Consider the following 16,155-nt stretch of genomic DNA (forward strand, 5'->3'; position numbering starts at 1 on the left):
ATGCAGTGGCAAAGTTCTGTGCTGCTGCAATGTCCATAAGAAAAAAAAATTGGCTACAGTATAGTACCATCTTGTACCAATTATCTGGACATACCTTTAACAATCTTTGGACCATAATGTTATTATCCACTTTTAATGTAAATACTTTTAATTATATTTTAATGTTAGTATTTTTAATATAGTGTAAAGACAAATGTATATTGCTGGTCTTTGACCGTAATAAAGATCTTACTTACTTACTGCCCTTCAAAGGCCAGTATGAAAAAGGTTATTACTCTCATACCTTACTTGATGTTTTCCTAGAAGCATTTCATTGGCCATTATGGAAAATAAGCTGAAAGAGATAAGCTCCTGACTGATCCAAATGTGTTTTACACAAGACATCCAAGGTTACTCTAATAGTACATTTACTAAAAATGTACTTTTTTCTTACACTTATTAAAAAGTTATGCATGACTATGCTTAGTATAGACATTGTTCCAGAGGTTCAAAAGAACCAGTTTTAGAACTGTAACAAACTTCAATTCTCCCACTGAGAATCAATGTTGGCATTGATTTTACTATTGCTTTTCTGAAAGAGTCCACACAAAGCCCATACAAAAGATACGCATATAACAATCACTGCATTATAAAAGCAAAGACAAGCACTTTAATAAACTGTAAATGGACTAAAATAACCATACCTAAACCTAGATTTCTTGAATTTTTTCTTTGTTATTGATACAGGTGGTTTTTCAGAAAAATGTAGCCGTAACCTTATTTCTGTCTGACATGTCAGCCATCCGGAATCAACACTCTCCACATCATCTGACAAAACAAAAAAAAGTATTATAAAAGCATCTTGCTACATTCTGAAATACCATTAAAACTTGTTTAAATAAAACATCTGGCTAGTTTATACTATGGATAAGCTGAAAGTTTTAGGGTAAAAAAATATAACCAAAAAGTTGTGTGGCTCATCCACAGATAGGCTTAACCACAAATATAGACAGTATGTAATAAGGTACCTCTTTATATTTGTAAACTAGCCCATCAGAGAATAAGGCAACCCTTCAATTATAACTGAAATACCACGAGAAGTCCATCATCCATGGATAAGCCAACTGCACAAATTAAAACATAACTGAAATTTTGAAGGTTGGCTTATGTGCAGGTGGTATATATGGTATCTAAGCTATTTGGATTAAAAATGGCCACTTTATCCATGGATGGGTTTATTTTTCAGTATATATGGTACTATTGCATTAGTATCCATTTCCACAGGGAAAATCCATCCTAAGCTTATAGCTGCTGAACTAATCAATATGGATCCACATCAAAATAGATTTGGGTTGGCCAAATTTTAGCAACTATTACATGGAATACTAGTACCATTCAAGTTTGGATTTCCAAAATCAATCTTACATACCATGTTTCCCCGAAAATACGACCTGTCCTGAAACTAACACCTTGCCACATTTTTCCTGTGGGCAAAAATATAAGCCCACCCACAAAAACAAGCCCCCTGGACAACCCTCACTCCGGCCAGGCAGAGCACCGCTCACCGATCTAGCAGTATCCCAAAGGCGCCAAGCCGTGGGAGCCGGGGGGGGGGGAAGGCACTCACGTTGCTTGGCGTCTTCGGGATACCGCTAGGTTGGGGAGTGGCGTTCTGCCTGGCCGGAGGGGGGAGTTGCCGGGTGGCTTCTCCCTTGCGAGCGGGCTCCCGAACAGCCTCAGGGGTGAAGCAGCCATGTGGTGACCATGCTCACGAGCAGCCGCCTGGCAAACCCCCTCTCCAGCTGGGCAGAGCGCCCTTCGCTGATCTAGGGGGTAGTCCTAAGGCACCAAGCCATGTGGTGCTCTGCCCGCCCCCCAGCTTCCACGGCTTGGCACATTAGGGATACCCCCTAGGTCAGTGCATGGAGCTCTGACCGGCTAGAGAGGGGGGGGTTGCATGAGCGCCTGTTCCACCCCCAGCAAGCATGCCTCCCAGCCTCACCATGTCCTGGCCCAGCTCTCCCTGTAGGGCGCTGCCACCGCACTCCGAACATAATTTCTTCTCCGGCTTCCAAACTCCAAACTCGGCTGCCGAGTCTTCCAGCAGCAGCCACTCTAAGAATGCGCTCTCGCTGCTGGAGGACTTCGGAGTTTGGAAGCTGGAGAAGTTATGCTCAGAGCGTGGAGGCGGCACCCTTCAGGGAGAGCAGGGCCAGGGCACAGTGAGGCTGGGAGTCATGCTTGCTGGGGGCGGAACAGGCGCTCGCGCAACCCCTCTCCAGTTGGGCACAGCTCCATGCACTGACCTAGAGGGTATCCTTAATATGCCAAGCTGTGGGAGCTGGGGGGCAGGCAGAGCGCCACGTGGCTTGGCGCCTTAGGGATACCCCCTAGGTCAGGGAGTGGCGCTCTGCCAGGCTGGATAGGGGGTTTGCTGGGCAGCTACTCGTGAGCATGGTCACCTCATGGCTGCTTCGCCTCTGAGCCTGTGCCCGGCTCTTCAGGAGCCCGCTCACAAGGGAGCAGCTGCCCGGCAACCCCAAAACAATAAGCCCTCCCCCTATAATAATCAAGGCCATATTTCGGGGGGGCAAAAGAAAATAAGACCCTGTCTTATTTTTGGGGAAACACGGTAGTAGAAACGGGATTAATTCATGTTTTTTTCTTGTAAGCTGCTCCCTAGTCAAGTTAAAGAAACACTGGAAAGAAGGAAGATACACTAATACATACTCAACCCAGCATTACCAGCAGCAAATACATTGTGTGGTAGTACTGGCTCTAAATTAAATTGGTTGAATTTTGCAGGTGGAAGGAACTACTGCAGAGATAGATCTTACAAGAGCTTTCTTTCCTATTACAGGGCTTCCTAATGTTAATTTACCAGTAGGAAGGATTCATTTGAGTTATATTTTAAAATAATTAGAATTAAATTTTAAAAGTAGGAACCCAAGTTACTCCTATAAACAATGTGACAGTGTGCATTGAAAGGATCAATGGTTTTGTTGATTGTCTCCAAGTTTTCTGGGTATATTGGCTAACTGAAGACATTTCCACTGTGGATGACTACCATGCAGGACAAAGAACTGGCAAGTAGATCAGTTCTTTAGAATCTCTCCAGATAGGAAAAAAACAGATCACCCATGAGTGCTCTGTCTGACAACTTCTTGTGAAGAGACCATACAACAGTGGTCTCCCATGGATTTGAGTGCCAGAAGCCAAGGGAGACAACATCTTTGCTCCCAGCAGTGGCAGATAAGCCAGATAAACTCACTTTTTAATCACATTTGGAAATGTTCAATTCAACTATTTTATGGATATTAAAGAACTTCAAAATCTGACGCCTGGTGAGTCTTACCTTCTTTGAATTAAAGGAGTTTAAACAGTGATTTAAAAGTTTAAAATAATATACAACTTGCAAAAAAACAAAAAAAAAGATTTTGATTTTCAGTTTTAAATGGATTGGGAGAACTCAGAGATTTGGAATATTTCTTATTTTGCTGTAAGATTTGAAAACAATTATATAATTAAATAATATACTCATGGGAAATGACTGAAACAGAAGTAAACTTGTATTAGGAACTGAGGCTTGATGAAGGTTGCAAATGAGCACTAGAGGAAACTGAAGGACCAGGCAAAAAAGAGTTATAAGGCCAAGCCAGCTATAACTTTTACTTGTCTTAAAATAATCCTTCAAAAATGGGCTGAGATAATAACTAGTATCTAAGAAATGATACAATTTCAATGTTAAACATTTAGAATATGGGTTTTTAAAAAAAATAAAAACCTTTTATCTGATACACACATTATACAATTTTGAAGGCATGGAAAAAAACAAAATTGAGATTACCAAAATGCAAGAAACAAATCAGGAAAAGAATCTGGGCATGGAACGGGTGTGACAAGAAATCCCAAAGTAGGCTGGTGAAAGCTTTGAATGTTCCTTTTGAATTCCAAAGACTCCTTTGATGAAAGATCAGATACTGTGATGCCATTGGAATGATTTAAAGGCCAAGATTATGAAGAGCAAAAATAAGAAACATAAACTTGGACTATTTGATCAGGGGAAACTACTACTTTGATATTTTTGGTAATTCCTAATGAACCTTTTGCTGAATCATTTCACTGCCTGAAAAGATGATTATTTGTGACCTATTCTTCTATATATATAAAAGTGTGTGTGTGTGTGTGTGTGTGTTTGTGTGTGTGTGCACGCGCGCGTGCGTGCGTGCATAATTCTGGAACGCCTCGAGCAATTTTAACCAAACTTGGTACACAGATGACTTACTCTCTGGAAACAAATACTGTGAGGGTAAGACACCCCTAATACCCCTCGGGGTGTGTGTTCTGTTAAGATACAGCCTGTTGTGCCTTAAAATGGCTTCAGTGGAGTTGCCATGGTAATGACTTCACAGTACTCCACAAGGAGGCTCCCTCTGGTAAGGGGAAAAATCCAACATTAGAAATTACGTTTGGTCCGGACATTTTCAACAAGGCTGTGCTCATTCTAAATGCCTGTAAATAAAATTACTTTGTTTTGACACTGCATATAATTCATTCCTTTTCCTGTCTAATTGGGATAAATATCTGGGCAATGCTGGGTTATCAGCTAATATCTAATAAAAATTAGGCTACAGTAATAAGTTATTTTATTCATAATTTTAAGAGAGTAAAGTTACTATATTAGCTGAAACTCGATGTGGTGAAAAAGATGGAAGCCATTTCTTTATTTGTTTTTATTTTTATTTTCTCCTTTTATCTTTCCTCTGTATTTCTGAACTTCTTTTATTTATCTTTATTCTAGTTTAGTCTTATTACATTTTATTATGTTTAGTAAAACTTCCCAGTAATTTTTCCGTTTAAAAAATGGAATCTTTCCAAGTCATGTAGCTTAGGAGTAGTGCACTTGAACAGAGCAGTGCAACTGCTGTGAATAGTTTTGTTCATTCTCTGCAAGTATGTACATACATAACTACTTCAACTTTTGCAGTCAAAATGAAAAGGTCTCTGCATACCCATTTAAGCAATTAGGAATTCTTACAAGCAGCCAGATTAAGTCTTTCATAAACTTAAGTGGTGATGCTTTGCGTGAGTCACTAGGCTTTAAAATGCTTTCCACAGCCCCAAAAATCAATAAGGTTACACCTTTCTTTGTGGCACATTAAAAATGAAAATTTAAAAAAAGATTTTTGGAGTTTTAAGAATTTGAAAGAGTCTACTTCTCTACCATTCTAATTACTTAAAAGCATTTTTTCATTTAAAGTGCATCTTGTTATTACTAGTGTGTTTACATCTTAACATTTTAAAGTTAGGACCACTTACCAAAGACTCCAAAGACTCCATCATCAATGGAAATATTATCTAGAATTAAAAGGACAAAGTGTGAGAATAGTTCACTTTTGCACATTATAATTTAATTGTTAGTTTAGGCAGCAATACTACACACTTGCCAAAGAATAAATTCTCTGGACTTAAGCAACTTATTTCTGATCAGACAACTAGTGGTTTACACAATTAACAATACCTCTAACTCAGCACTGTTTTCAACAGAGCATTTAAATAGAAAGATACTAAGTAACTTTACTGCAACCTAAAAAAATACTGCTTAGTTTTGTTTACATCCTTAGAAAGATGTTATTTCTTTCCATCCAAGTTATCTAAAATATTAAAATAATAGGTCATCAACTTGACAATGTATCATATATTACTAATGGAATGAATCAGAAGATGGTATCAGCTAAGAAGATAAAATATCTGATTTGCTACTTGTTTATGGTTTGAAGATTTTATTAAATGTTTTTTTTCTTTTCAAGCATTAGTCTTCACATGCTACAGAAATGTAAATAATGAATTCTTTAAATATACAATAAACTCAACACAATTATATAAGTTTTTGAAAATAAAACTTTTGACATATTGATAGCTATATTTAACCCTCTCTTAAATTTTAAATTATAAATATTTATTATTCATCTCTCAATGTGAGAACAAGACACATTTCTTCCACTATTACAAAGAAAATTCTGTTTAGAATAATAATAATCCCCTTCATGGATAATAATGCATTTTTCTATTTGATTATTTTCTCCAAGATTGAAAGGGTAAATAAAAAAAACTTTAATACTAGCTGGAAAATATCACAAATATCTTTTCTAAAATGTGCGCAAGTTGAGTCACTGGTACCTAGAGACTTAGTCTAGAAAATATTTTGATTATAATAAGTTACTAATTTACCTTTAAAGGCAGTTGAAAGTTATTTATGCTGTGTCACAAAGAGTCTACCTGAATTTAAGATGTTATCTATGCTTGAACAGGATGGAATCTAGACTATCAGAGAATGAAAAAAACTTTTATTACTGAAGGACATAAATCTCTATTTATTTAACTAAAAAATGAATCAATAAGTCAAAGTAACTTATGACAGGCTTGTTTTTAATCAGGAAGCCAGAAAATGAAAGTAAGCAGCAGATAACATGTATATCTACTCAGACACTGAGTAGATATAAAGGGTCTCACCGAGTTCCCTTTGACTTGTCCTGTGTAAACATGAACACAGCTGTAGCCTAAGACTATCAACCTAGGTTTAATAATTTGAAGCCTTTTTTTAATAAATGGAAATTACTTTTGAGCAATACATTTGGATTGAACAAGAAATGATGTCTTTAAATTATAATAAAGGTGTAGAATGAAAAGGCCGGTGACAATATTTTCAGGTTCATTGAAAACAAGCTACTTCATAAAATCACCTTTTTAATGGAGGCAACATACCAAATTATACCAGGTTTCCAGTTGCATTGTTTCTCCTAATTTAACAAAAGGTATATGATTTATGCTTACAGTAACCCATGCTTATTTTAAAACCTGTTTTATTCATGAGTATGTTTAGCATAAATCTTCTGGTCATTGTTCTCTTTAAGAAAATTTAATTCGTATTTAAATGTCAACTTACCATTAACAATTTGTACTTTCTATCACTCAGGCATGATTTTTGAAAATATCAGCATGGACTTTCAATCTCAAAGTATAATGATTATCAATAGTATTTCAATGTCTTTAAAAATGAACAACTTCCTTTTCCTTTCTGAAAGCCAAGTAAGATTCAGTGTACTGAATCTACAGACCATAATATACTTGTGCTAGGATGATCCCCACACCTTTTCCTAGCTTCTAGGTTGAAGGTAAGAGAGCTGGGATCAAACCATGCCATACATTAAAACCCAGATGTGCAATCATAAATTTTGGCAATGAAAACCTGTGGATACCTGATAAAAATGGACTCATGATAATACTATTCATAAGTCTTCTGTCATATAAATTCATTTTGCAAAATTTGTGAAAGCAGTGCTCATGTTGGCTAATGGAGGATCCCTTTGTAATGGAAGATTAATGTTAATCCTACAAAATAACATCAACCCAATTAAACCATTTTGTAACATTAGTAATCTTATGCATATGTTTCAAACAGATGCAGTTGATGCCCATACCTAAAGGGGTTATTGATCGTGCTGGTAGATGAGTCTCCCACTTGTGAATTATGACTTGGCATGGACCATCGATAGTCTGTAATTTAAAAGTTAAATGTCTGCAATAATTTTTGTTAAATTGATGCTTATCGGCGATTCCATTTACATTCTTTCATGAGCCAAATTTGCTTGTACATCCTTTGAAGTACAAAGACTGTCCTCAATTTAAACCATGTTTATTATAATAATCAATGCTACTATGATAACCTTAAGCCCATTGTAAAATCAAAATCCAATCTATTATATTTCCAGGCAAAGAATGGTATCGGTGGAATCTAATGGCAGCTTTTTGCTATATTTCCCATATTTATGCACTCATCCTTATCTCTTAAAAAATTTGCATATTTCAGCCATTCAGAGGCTAGATTGAACATGTGAAAATCTAAAGACGACTAGTGGGTATAATCCCATCCAAACATACCCTTCAACCATAGTCATATAAATAGGCTTCTTATAAAATGGAAGCTCGGACTGGGAGTAATATCATTCTCTTAACATAGAGTAGTTTAGGAAAACATTCTTTCTAAAATCTGATTATAAAGTATGAATACTTCATACTTATGAATAGGATTATATTTTCATAATTGTTTTGCAGGAAATCACAAATTATGCAGGTATTGCAGCCTCTGTAATTATTAATTAGGCTACAAGTCACTGTGGAATATACAGAATATATCACTGAGTGGACTTTTGGCTGAAAATCAGTGGCAATTACCTAGATTCAAAAGAGAACTTTTTCGTGTGAAATATCCAAAAATTAACAAAAGATTCCATCAGAAGTAGCCACAGGCCTACTTCTTATATATACAGGTACAACTTACAACAGTTCATTTAGTGCTGTTTGAAGTTACTACGGAACTGAAAAAAGTGACTTCTGATCATTTTTCACACTTATGACCATTGTAGCATCCCCATGGTCATATGATCAAAATTCAGACCTTAGCAATAGATTCATATTTAGGACGGTTGCAGTGATACTGGGTCACATGATCCCCTTTTGCCACCTTCTGACAAGCAAAGTCAATGGGGAAGCCAGATTCACTTAACAACCATATAACTAACTTAACAGGTTCACTTAACAAGCCAGGTTCACTTAACAACTGTGGCAAGAAAGGTAGTAAAATGGAGCAAAACTCATTTAACAAATGTCTCACAACATAAATTTTGGGCTCAATTATGGTCGTAAGTCAAAGACTGCCTGTATTTGTTTGAAAAGTATCAACTCAGCTCAGCTGCTCTTTATAGCTTTTTCTAAAATTATACTTTAAAGCATAATTTGTCCAAAGTCCAGTTAAACTTTAAATAACATGCAAAAAAATTTAGGTTATGAATAGTTTCTTCTATTATTTACATAGATGTCTAAGATCTATTTGAACTAGCAAAGTATTATTTAGTAAATACAGGTCCAATCTCAGGATTAGACCTTAGGAAGACAAACACTATATATTTTAATTTAAACATATTTTTTGAAAAGGAATTAAGTTTGCCACCGATCCAGGTTTGCCATTATGTTTAGGGCAGGAGGCAATGAAGTTGCTTTGATTGCAGACTCCCAAGAAATAGTAGTATTTGAGAAGACAATAAATCTGGATCATGAAATGAGTTTAGACTGACCATTTATGTTTAGTATTTAAAAGCAAGGCCACCTGGAGAATATAAAACCATTAAGTAAACAACAGTTCAACTGGTAAGCCGATTTTGTTGCTGAAGAAAACAGTCTGAACCTATGAAGTTCTAGCCAGAGTGACCTTAAATTTCAGGACAGATCAGATGGCAGACATCTTGCTATGAAAGGGTGAATATATAAGCACACAGCTGAATCAAGCACTAAATAGTTTTATTAAGAGATCTGACCATCATTAAAATGACCTTGTAACTAAATCATCCTGTAAATTAGAAGCAACAGGAAGCAGAAAAAGATAAATATACTGCATCTGACTGTTAGGAAAATCTGGTGTGAGTTTAGCATCCTTTGGGAGATGGAATGTTAGCCAGAATATACTGTCTAGTTATACAATAGTGACTTCGTAACATATATCAATTAATTTAGAAATCCTGTCCCTGGGTGGAACATTAACTCAATACATATGGCATAACATCCCATGTTCAGTATTTTATATATCTCATGTTGCTTATTTTGGTAGAAGCAACTAAATATGTATTTTCTTTTCTAGGACAAAGTTTGTATAGGAGTTTTATTAAAAACTACCATAAAATTTATAGGACTAGCACTTAAAGCTTTAATAGAAAGAGAACAGAGTCACAGATGAGGTAATTCATGGACACTGTCATACATATTAATGAATTACTTCACCAAGGTCCTCCACATGTCCAAAGGTCACCATATAATTATCAGATAACAGACAAAGCACTGATCTGCTGGGATAATAATTTTACAAAACAGAAGGACTGGTCCGGCCAAAGAAACCTGGCATTGTAAATTATTTCCTTCCAATTATGTGGAAGGTGACACAAAAACTATGGAAAACTATCCTTATGTCTGTGGTTGAGTATCTACAATATGCCAGCAGGGCTTTTCCATCACTTAGTTCTTTACATATAGGGCTGCTGATTTTCATCATTCTTCCCATTGAAAGCAGAATACAGTAGAACCTCTGGTCACTACCATAATTTGTTCCATAACTTTGGTCACAACCCGATTTGGTTGTGACATGAACCTAATTTTGCTCACCAAAAAAAAAAAAAAGGCACAGGAGAAATCAGCCATGAAAAAAAATAAATTGGGATTTTTGTAGTCAGAACCCGATTTGGTCGTGGTCAGCATTTGTGACCAGAGGTTCTACTGTATGTTTTAGAATAAAAGCTACTTAAATAAACAAACACTTAAAATTCTGGGGTATTTGAATTACTGACACAATCATCTGCTGAGATTTTACAAATTAAATATTTATGATCACTTGTATCTCTGAATTATTAGGTACAATACTCATACAATTTATTAAATGTTTGTATTAAGCATGCCCATGGTCAAACAATGTATTTCAAATTAAAATAATTAAAAGTAGAAGATACATTTTAACATATATGAAAGTATTTTGTGCACATTATATTCCTCATCAATAAAAAGATTGCAATGGGATAAACATACCAAATGAAAAACAGTAAAAAGGACATGAAAATAACTTTGTCTACCGAGGTCTCAGTTTTCAAATGAACCCTCAGAGATGCTAGGAAGGAGATATTAACTTCCATTGTTCAAGTCAAAACTTACTAAAGAAACAAATAACAATAAACACCTAAGTTCAAATTGACAAAATAATTGTAGATGGGGTTTTTGATTGGTTAAGAAACAGAAAGACCTCATCTCAAAACAAGGAAAAAAAGCACCATTTATAGATTTCTCAAGATGCTTGAGCTAGAGAGGGAGTCTATGACATATATAGTTTCATTTTTCTTAAAAATAAAAAAACAAATTCCTGCTTGTCACAATAAAAGTAAAATCTAACATTCTGCCAGCCATGTGTATTTATGCTAGTTTTTTAATAGCTGTTTTTTAAATATATGCTAATGAATCAGTGTTTTTTGAGTATCCCAAGTAGGTCCTTTTCTGTCAAGCAAGGTTCTTGAAACATTAATCAAATGTGAACCAGTTTTTTAAATATGGTAGCAAGAAAGTGAGAGAAAAGTTGAACTATATGTTTGAATAATTCAATTTAATTCAAGGCACTGTAATCTAGTACATATGCAAATAACTATCTCTTGGCAAATCAACCTGCTTATACTACTATTCCAAGAGTGTTATGTCCAAAATATTTGAGACTAAGGGTCATTTAATAAGTTGCTGTAACAAAAAAAAATATGGCACTTTCACAATCTCTAATGATTAAGTCCAAAAGCAAATTGCTGTTTTCTTTTCTTACTGCCATTTTAATCACAAATTAGGAAATCAAACTTAACGAACATGTAAATGTGTTATTATAAATTTTAGAAAATTGGTAGTTTCCAAATACAATTCATGAAAAATTTAGAGATTTGCATCTTTTCTGTTAAAGGTCTCAAAAAATTAATTCACCTTAGATGGGAGGGGCTTGCTGTCACAGTGAAACAACGGACTTTCCTGGAGCTCTGGGATTGCCGCTGAATTCTGGTCGCCTGGACGGTCCAACTGGACCTAAACTGTCCCATAGAGACGGTGACAGGTAGGGGTATACCCTGTCGATCCCAGAGACACCCGCAAAGTCTCTGGTGATCCAGGGAAAAACCACTCTTGCTGGTGACTACGAGTCAGCCATTAGGCTGCTGGTATCAGGCCTGCAGTCATATTCCATTTTAGGATCTTTGGCCTGCCACACTCTCTATTATTTCATTATGCTGTTTCATTAGTGTAATTGGGAGGGGGAATAGTAAGGAGTAGAATTGTGGAATGTGTTGTTGTCATTCCTTTCTAGAAATCAAGGTCATCTTTTGTCTCCGCACCTCTGCATCTGACCGGAATTAGATGGGTAGAAATGCCAGCATGGCCGAAGAAGATTGGACCATGTGATGGATTTATGGGTGTGGGGATAAGATCATGAACTTTCAACTGGGTGGAATCCCAGGAAGCTTTTAGATTTGGGATTCCATAGATGTGCCAACATGTCTGTCTTATTAAATTGGAACTTTAAGGATAGCTCTGCCTTGGACTCTGATTTAATTCTGCATGATATTTGGAACGCTGACATCTGAAACTGCTGACAGCTCCATAACGCAAGGGCAGGAGAAAAGCATGTCATTTTGGTGACAGTTTTTTTAAAAAAATTATTGGAGAGAGAACACCCTAAATCTGGAGATTTAATTCAAAATAAAGACTGATGAGAGAGTAAGCAGCGGATTTAAGGAATGGTCAATTGAAGGTTCCCCCCCCCTTTTACTGACGGAAGCTTAAATGGACTTACATTGTAATTCACTTTTTAAATTGGACTGGCTCTTTGCGCTTTTTTTTTTTACTCTCTTTATTGGACTCTTTGGAATCATTGGTATAATTAAGCTTTAACTATCTAAGAATTTCCTTTTTTTTACCTTTGCTTAATGAACTATCGTATTTTCCCTTTCCTGGCTTCCTTTTTCTATTTTTTTTAAAGAAAGTAAAAGGCAGAGTGTAATAAAGCTGAGAGTGGGAAACAAGTATCACTGCCACCTAGTGGATTTGAAACGTTTTTATTCTTGTATGAATGTTTGGAGAGAAACTGTTCCCTTCAAGGTTACTTAATCAAGGCTTGATAGTGGGAGGAACACGGTTGTTTATACAGGTGTCCTTTGGGAAACTTTCAGTGTCTGGAAATTTACCTTGAAAGAATAAATAAATAAAAATTAAGGGAAAGCTCAGTGTGACCTTGGAAAGGCTTTCATTTTATAAAAGCTTTGAATTCTTTTTCTTCTTTTTTGATGGCAGTGTTTACCTCACTCTGTTTTGGAAATTGTGACTTTCTGTTTATTTTTCTTTTTTGAATTTTTTTTTCTTTGTTAGATTGTTTTAAGTGAATTGGACTGAGGGAAAATTTAAACACATTTTTCTTTTTCTTTTTCCTTTTCATATTTTTTGCATCTTCATATTTCTATATTTTTATTTGTGGACTGTTCCTTTTTTCCCTTTTTTCTCCCTCTTTTTTTTTTCTTCCTTCCCCTTTTTTAATTAGAATCAACTGGACAAGAGCATACAAGAGATTAAAGATTTTTACCTTTTTGGTTTTTTATATTATTATATATTTTTCCTTTTTCTTCTTCTGGCCTTTTCTGTTGCCCCTTAACTCCTGTTTATTTTTTTATTTTTTGACCTCCCCATGGTCACTTGAGATTATAATCCCACCCCACACTAGGTGGATTAAAACACAAAAAAGAGGATGAGTAAAAAAATAACAACTGTTGGCTCCGCAACAACAACCCCCTCCTCTTCACCTGCAGGAGGACAAAGACCAATACAGACGATGCTTCAACAGGAAAAAGACAAGGGAGTAACATTAAAGGCGATTATGCAAAGAATACAAAAATTACAAGTAAGAGCAGAGAACATTGAAAAGAGAACAGAAACCATTGAAAAAAGAACAGAGAAAATGGAAAAGAGAATTGAGACAATAGAACAGCAAACAGAAAATATAGAACAAAAGACAGGTAAAACAGAAAAAAAATTGAAAATATTCAACAATGGATGATGAAATATGAGGACAGACTACTAGAATATTTGTTTAAAATGAAGGAATAACAATTGTAAGCTGAACACATGATCTACAATGAGAATAATGTACCTATGTATACTTGATGGACAATCTGTGATTTTATATATAATTGAAAGTGGTGATGCACCGATGTTTGTAACCAAACAACATGCTATATGTATATGTATTGATGGTTTTATGTTTCATGTATTGTTCGTCTAAAAATAAAAAACTTTTTTTAAAAAAATAATTCACCTTGATACTTAAAATGTCAAATAGTACATGGAAGTAAACATGCATCAGTTGCCGCATTTCCAATTTTTATTTCATTTAGTTTAAAATCATGTTCAATTCCTCTGTTTCTAATACATTAAAAAACTGATTTGAACTTTATCTTAATTCAGTTCTAAATGTAAGCAGTTTCTCAGCTCAAGATTAAGGAATATGAAACATCCGAGGAATAGATAAAATTGCTAAATTGGGCGTTGGTTCTTACCTGATATGCTCATTTTCTGTTGAAGTGGAGACAGCAGCCAGACTGGGTATGCTCCGTTCAGTAACCAATTGGACTGAGTCTACACTTATGATGTCATCGGGCCCTCCTCCCCAGTTCAGATGAAGGAAAACTAGACTCAAGTGAGAATTGTGAGCAAAAGGTACATGTGCAAGTCCATAGTCTATGTTTCTCTCTCCTCCGCACAAAAAAAGGTTCCATTGTGTGACGCATACCAGGGCGGGGCTGGCTGCTGTCTCCACTTCAACATAAAATGAGCATATCAGGTAAGAACCAACACCCATTTTCCTGTGATCATGGAGACAGCAGCCAAACTGGGACGTACCAAAGACTGGGCTGTCCACTAGGGTGGGGATACTAAGGAAAGTCCGTTAAGGCACAAGCACTTGTTGCAGCACCCTGTATCCAAAGGCTGCGCCAACCAACGCATACTTGTCTAACTTGTAATAATGTATGAAGACTGTGGGAGACACCCATGTGGCTGCCCGGCAGACTTCTTCCAACATTGCATGCGTGGAACAAGCAGCAGTTGTTGCAGCATTACGTGTAGAATGAGCTGTAATATTTAGAGGAACCTGCAAGGACTAGAGTTCATAAGACAGTTTAATACAGGCCCTGATCCACTGCCCCAGACTCGACGATGAAGCCTTGGTACCCAAGGAAGCCTGACGGAAGGAAACGAAGAGAGCTTCCGAGTGGCGGAGCGAAGCAGTGCGGTCAATGTAGATCTTGCAAGGTTAACTCTTGACCCCTGTGGAAGCAGCTATTCACCTTCAGTATGAATGTTGGGTCCAGTCTTAAAACAACTCAGTCTGGATGGAACACACGTTATAGCCACAAAAAACAACGTCTTAAACGACAACCGTTTCAAAGAGGTGGATCTCATAGGTTTAAAGAGCGAGGCAGTCAGAGCCTCTAGTACACGAGACCCAAGTCGGATACCTATGGACGGCAGGGGGACACAGGTTGGACGCTCCATGGCGAAATCTCCGGATCAAAGGATGCGAAGGTAGATGGTCGGAGGCAAGACCATCTAGGACAGAAGCCACAGCACTCACCTGTCGGCATAATGTATTAGGGGTAAGGCCCTGATGAAGCCCCCTTTGTAAGAAGTCCAATATCTGTGGAATGGATGCTTTAAGTGGGTCAATCGTCTTGTTGGTACACCACAGTGCGAATGCCCGCCAAGTGGCATCGTAAATGCGGTTAGTAGAACTTCTGCGTGATGCCTGAATGGTAGCAATGACATTGAAGGAGATGTTATCGGCTGCTAAGGCTTGCCGCCATGCGGTTAATTGTAGCCACTGGGGGTCGGGATGACAAACTGACCCTTGGTGTAGAGACAGGAGAGACCATAGAATCTGCCATGGAGTGGAGATTGACAGTCACTAGGTCGGCCTACCAAGGCCAGCATGGCCAATTCGGCACTAGCAGAAATAGTTCTGCCTCCTGCTCCAACATTTTCCGAATTACTCTCTGAATGAGGGGAAGGGGTGAAAATGCGTACAGGAGACCTTTGGGCCAATGGGACCTGAGGGTGTCTACTCCTTCTGCCATGGGATCCATGAACCGCGAGTAATACCTGGGTACCTGGTTGTTGACTGACGTCGCAAACAGGTCTAGGACTGGGAGACTGAATCGTAGTGTCAGTCAATGGAAGAGGTTTGGATGGACGCTCCACTCCGCCTGACCTATCCTTGTCTGGCTCAGCCAGTCCGCCTGGACGTTGGAGGCCCGAGATGTGCTCTGCCCTGAGAAATGACAGGTGAGATTCCACCCACCGACACAACAAATTGGACTCCTGCATTACGGGCCAGGAACATGTTTCCCCCTGCCTGTTTATGTGCGCCTTGGTCGTGGCATTGTCTGTTAGGACTAATATGTGGCGGTCCTGAACTTTGTGTTGAAATTGTCTGAAGGTGAGGAGAACAGCCCGCAACTCTAGCCAATTTATGCTGTTTTGGCTCTCTTCGAAGGACCACTGACCCTG

At 37.3% G+C, this 16,155-nt stretch overlaps 1 protein-coding gene across 2 annotated transcripts in view; it reads right to left on the reverse strand.

Moving 5' to 3' along the window:
- GPCPD1 (glycerophosphocholine phosphodiesterase 1) overlaps positions 1-16,155 on the reverse strand; it is a 56,024-nt gene that overhangs the window by 21,862 nt on the left and 18,007 nt on the right. For both annotated transcript variants that reach the window (XM_032213510.1, XM_032213511.1), the window contains exons 5-7: positions 7,461-7,536; positions 5,299-5,337; positions 684-807 (exon numbers count right to left, since the gene is read on the reverse strand). In XM_032213510.1, the coding sequence (XP_032069401.1) occupies positions 684-807; positions 5,299-5,337; positions 7,461-7,536 (239 nt within the window). The remainder of the gene's footprint in view (positions 1-683; positions 808-5,298; positions 5,338-7,460; positions 7,537-16,155) is intronic.

Source organism: Thamnophis elegans, chromosome 3, assembly GCF_009769535.1.
Source record: "Thamnophis elegans isolate rThaEle1 chromosome 3, rThaEle1.pri, whole genome shotgun sequence".
Classification (NCBI taxonomy): Eukaryota; Metazoa; Chordata; class Lepidosauria; order Squamata; family Colubridae; genus Thamnophis; species Thamnophis elegans.